This window comes from Sinocyclocheilus anshuiensis, unplaced genomic scaffold, assembly GCF_001515605.1.
Source record: "Sinocyclocheilus anshuiensis isolate Anshui unplaced genomic scaffold, SAMN03320099.WGS_v1.1 scaffold627, whole genome shotgun sequence".
In the NCBI taxonomy this organism is placed as follows: Eukaryota; Metazoa; Chordata; class Actinopteri; order Cypriniformes; family Cyprinidae; genus Sinocyclocheilus; species Sinocyclocheilus anshuiensis.
Window position 1 is genome coordinate 2,313,131 of NW_015549703.1, and position 5,285 is coordinate 2,318,415.

The 5,285-nt window shown below is 35.0% G+C and overlaps 1 protein-coding gene across 1 annotated transcript in view; it reads left to right on the top strand.

The window, feature by feature from the left end:
- LOC107660664 (high affinity cGMP-specific 3',5'-cyclic phosphodiesterase 9A-like) overlaps positions 1-3,782 on the top strand; it is a 6,893-nt gene extending 3,111 nt beyond the window's left edge. Inside the window, exons 6-12 of the mRNA XM_016450053.1 lie at positions 278-400; positions 784-876; positions 1,184-1,251; positions 1,342-1,444; positions 1,581-1,685; positions 1,832-1,978; positions 3,596-3,782. Coding sequence (XP_016305539.1) covers positions 278-400; positions 784-876; positions 1,184-1,251; positions 1,342-1,444; positions 1,581-1,685; positions 1,832-1,978; positions 3,596-3,772 — 816 coding nt within the window. The 3' untranslated portion in view covers positions 3,773-3,782. The remainder of the gene's footprint in view (positions 1-277; positions 401-783; positions 877-1,183; positions 1,252-1,341; positions 1,445-1,580; positions 1,686-1,831; positions 1,979-3,595) is intronic.
- Positions 3,783-5,285: the final 1,503 nt, after the last annotated feature.

Here is a 5,285-nt window from a genome sequence, read left to right on the forward strand (position 1 = left end):
TGGGATAATGTAAGTACACAAGTCAGCAAAATATATAACACTGTTCTAGTGGTTTTTGGATATTTTAATAAAAAAATGTTGTGCCTTTTAAGACTTAATTAATTAGGAAAATCTTTAAATTTTCTTTAAGTAAAAGAAAGTTGTTAATCTTTAAATAAATAAATGTGTGTGTATATATATATATATATATATACATATACACAAATTTTAGGGTTTCATCGACTGGCCCAACAGGAAAAGTCCTGGCTATTAATATCTGGGTCCATCTGTTTGTCAGATGTATGGACTAATATGGCTAACAGATCTCAGAAGCAAGATTGACAGTATTGACCTCCTCATCATGCTAACCTCAGCCGTCTGTCACGATCTAGATCACACCGGCTACAACAATGCATACCAGGTGAGAAAGCTGCTGTCTCAAGATCTGCTGCTTTTCAGTACACTGCATAAACCGATGGAAGTATCTCCTGTTTCAGATTAATGCACGCACTGAGCTCGCCTTGAGGTACAATGACATCTCCCCACTGGAAAATCACCACTGCGCTGTAGCTTTTGAAATCTTGACAAAACCAGAAATCGAGGGCTTATGAAGTCATTGGCAGGAGACACAATAACACAATAGACACGGTCCGTGTCACTAGTTAAAATTGCTTATTTCAGCCGTCTGTCACGATCTAGATCACACCGGCTACAACAATGCATACCAGGTGAGAAAGCTGCTGTCTCAAGATCTGCTGCTTTTCAGTACACTGCATAAACCGATGGAAGTATCTCCTGTTTCAGATTAATGCACGCACTGAGCTCGCCTTGAGGTACAATGACATCTCCCCACTGGAAAATCACCACTGCGCTGTAGCTTTTGAAATTCTGGAAAAGGTAAAAACGCTGGTTATAGATAAAAATCACAATAGTAAACTTTAGATTTTGAATGTTTAAGCTTCGACTTTGAAAATCTCCTTGACGTACAATGATATAAATTGTTGACTTTTTCATTTTTTATGTAAAAATGCATTATATACTGTATGTAACTGAAAATAATTTGCATGCTGTTTGTGATTGGTCTTTTCGACTTAAGTTATACTAGCATATTACTCATAGCACTTTTGTACTTTGCTATGCAGTGTGTATGTATTGTATGCACATATTCTATATGCATGAAAAACCAACATTAATTATTTTTCAGAGTGAAAGCAACATTTTCCGAAACTTGCCAACAGAGCAATACAAAAGAATAAGAGAAGGCATAATTAAGTATATTATTTACTCTTCTATAATCTCCATCATCATATCTATATCAAACCAAAATCTAGGTAAAAACTGAGCAACTTCTCATCACTGCAGGTTTATTCTTGCTACTGATATGACCAGACATACTGAGATCCTCAACAAGTTCAAAGCCATTCTCCCCGTGTTCGACTTCAGCAACAAAGATCACAGAGATGTGGTAAGAACAATGATATTCGTAAAGGTCTTTCAGTGATCAAACCCAGCAAACCTATATTAGCTACATTAAACGTTCAGCTTTTAGGGCTGTTCTTGGTGACAATCCACTTGAAGGCACTTCCTGTCTTCTGTAACAGTTGATGATGATCATGATTAAAGTAAGTGACATCTCCAATGAGGCGAGACCCATGGATGTGGCAGAACCGTGGCTGGACTGTCTGCTGCAGGAGTTCTTTAATCAGGTAAATATAGCTAACCTTTTATAATAAACAAGTATCTTCCAGTGTCATGTTGGGAGCAGTGCAGTACAATTTTCATTTTAAACAACAGTATTTTGTGCTTTTATGTTATCTAACGTAAAACGAAGGGTTTTGACATCTTAATCTAGAGTGACATGGAGAAGTTGGAGGGTCTTCCTGTCACTCCATTCATGGATCGAGACAAAGTGACCAAACCGTCTTCTCAGACTGGATTTATCCGCTTTGTTCTCTTTCCTCTCTTCATTGAACTGGCCAATCTTTTCCCCTGTCTGGAGGTGAGAAAGTTCCTGGAAAATCTTACACTTTAATAAGACACCATACACTTTAAAGGGTTAGTTCACCCAAAAATGAAAATTCTGTAATTAATTACTCACTCTTGTGTTGTTCCAAACCCGTAAGAGCTTCGTTCATCTTCGGAACACAATTTAAGATATTTTTGATGAAATCTGAGAGCTTTCTGATCCTCCCATAGACAGCAAGGTAACTACCACGTTCAAGGTTCAGAAAAGTACCAAGATGATCGACAAAGTAGTCCGTGTGACATCAGTGGTTCAACTGTAAAGTTACGAAGCTACGAGAATACTTTTTTGCTCAAAGAAAACAAAAATAACGACTTTATTCCACATTTTCGTCTCTACTGCTTGTGGATGCGCGTTCACAACAGTACCATGACGCGAGCGCGTGGCGGCGCCGGCGCTGACCCAGATCCGGCGCGATGACGTCATTATTACGCCGGATCTGGGTCATCGCCGCCACACGCTCGCGTCATGATACTGTCATACTGTCATTTTTTATTTCATCAAAAATATCTTAATTTGTGTTCCGAAGATGAACGGAAGGTCTTACGGGTTTAGAACAACACGAGGGTGAGTAATTAATTACAGAATTTTCATTTTTGGGTGAACTAACCCTTTAATAAGTTAGGAGAACTAAAACAATTTGAGATGATCAGTTACATCAAAAATGTAAAGGCAAGGCAGCGCAGGCAAAACCAAGTTTTATCATGCACTCATTAGTTTTGAGATTTTGGGCTATTTTGGTTCTGTAACATGTCTTTCAGATTAGTGGGAATTGTTTATTTAATTGCACTTTATATATTTGCATCACAAAACATATCTTTCAAGGTTGTTTTCTCAAAATTAGCCAGTAATTCCCACTTCAGTAGTACATACATACACCAAACTTGCCAGATTTATTATATATTTTGCAGGTTTTTACAGAGGGGTTTGTTAATATAATATTGACATGATTTCTGATTTATATAGCATTTTATTAAAAGCTAAACATTTTTTTAAAATGTTTTTATTTTGATTGTTGACAAAATTTTCTGATTTATAGAGTGATAAAACAAGTTTACAAGTTTAAATCTTTAATGTCAAAAAAATGAAATAATGAACAAAATGAAATGAACCTAATTTTATCTAATATTCAGATTTCTATTTGGGAAATGTACACAAATTAGTGCATTTTAATTAGATAATGCCTAATTTGCATATTTAGGCATAACATTACAGAAAATTTGTAATGCAAAATGTAATGTCTTAATGTACTGTAATTAGTTAACTGGGGAAGTGTGGTGATATCTATTAGTCAAAAAGTTTACCCTGTCGGTGGTGTCCTGTCTACAATACACTTCAAGATTTTAATTAAGATTTAGTTTTTCTTCTACACAAGCATGTTAATTGCACCTAACTTGAAATATTGAGTTATCTCATGCAATTTGATTTGTTTACATCTGTCATGCTGTCTAGTAGAAACACTTGAAATAATAAAGAGATAATATATCGTCCCATTGATTTTTCTATTTTCAGAGGTCAAGCACAACTTACTCAGAGTCTAGATTAGTGACATTTAAAGACAAACATTTCTAACTGTTACTTCTAACCTTACAGCAACACATCATTGACCCAGTGCGGAAAGCCCTGGATTATTACACAGAGATGGAGAAAGCTCTGGAGAGGGAGAAACAGAACCGGGCCCAGAGTGACAAGGTGGTCAAGCCCAGCACCTCAAAAGAGCCAGAAGCTCATCCAGAACCTGGTGGGACGACAAAACCAGTCAACCTGTAACCAGTCTAACCTCACACTGATCACTGTACACGTTCATTCTATAATCGTAATCAATTTGAGTTTCAGAATTGTGCTTTAAGGATTAAAGTAAATTTATTTATGCTACTTTTACCAGCTAAATGTACTGTGTGTAATGTATATACAGTGGGTACGGAAAGTATTCAGACCCCCTTAAATTTTTCACTCTTTGTTATATCAAAAGAGGGTTGAATAGTTTGGCTAAATATACTGTATACAAAGTGGTAATACTTATATTTAGCCCTTTTCTAATTTTAATATAACAATTTTAATTACAGATTTAGCATAACAAGCTGAATTTAAAATGTTCCATTGAAAAGTGTAACATGAGTATCAAAATATGTTGTATGTCACACGTTTGCTTTAATGACAGCATCTGGAATAAAACTACTTAATGAAAGTACTAAAATCACAGTGTCTGCTGAGATGTTTTTTTTTTAAATAATTTTTATCATGAATGCAGTGAACATGCACAGTTAGCCCAAAAGATGGCGCTACTGCAAGCTACAATTTCATAGGCATGAGAGGAGGAGGCTATAAATGGCACTGTACCATTAAATAATTAAAGTAAGTGATTGTCACTGCTATGTACATTATAGTATTATCATTATAGTATAATATTTATAATTGTTATAAATATTGACTGAAGTAGGCCTGATGTTACTGATTCTACTGTGCATCTGAAAATGTGCTATTAAAGAGGGTCAAAAACATAAATCACAGCAATCTTTTTACATTCAAATTTATTTTACAAAAGAAAACTTACTTCATCTTACACATCTATTTCCCAAAAAACATATAGTGTCTCTTTAATCTGACGATGCAAATGGAATAATATGCATGCAGTTTTGTATTTCTCTCAAATACCGTCCTGCACAAGTAATACCCACAATTCCATTAGAACTCCATTTGAAGCCATTAAGTTGCAGAGGCAGGTAAAGCATTAGCATGCAGCACTGTACACATTTGCATAGTAAATGGCTATCACTTATTTTGGATTAATTTCTCAGCGTCCTTTACCAACATGCCATTGCATGAAACAGAACAGAAAAAAATCTATTATTCTCAGGAAGGAAGGGAATTATTTTTTTATCGGGGCAGTGGATATAGGAAGTACATTGGTTGTTTTTTTACAAAATGAATTAATTCTGATCAGTTGTTGACAATTTACCACACACAGAATGACATTTAAAACTACATATAGGATGAAAATGCTTAACACACCTTTAAATAAATTAAATCCAGAGCTCACAAAAAGAGGCACAGAAAGAAACCTTCTGTTTGCAAAAGTTGGAAAAAAAATCGAAAATGTACCTTATTACAAAGTTAAGGCATAAAGTTACTGGCAGGGAATGTATTGACTGAAACTGAAATTAATAATAATACTAATAATAACAGCAGCAATGTTGGTCCTGAGTGTAGGCTACAATTTGTAATTCTTTACAAATAAAGTTATGTACATGTAGGGGGAAAACAATATATATATATATATATA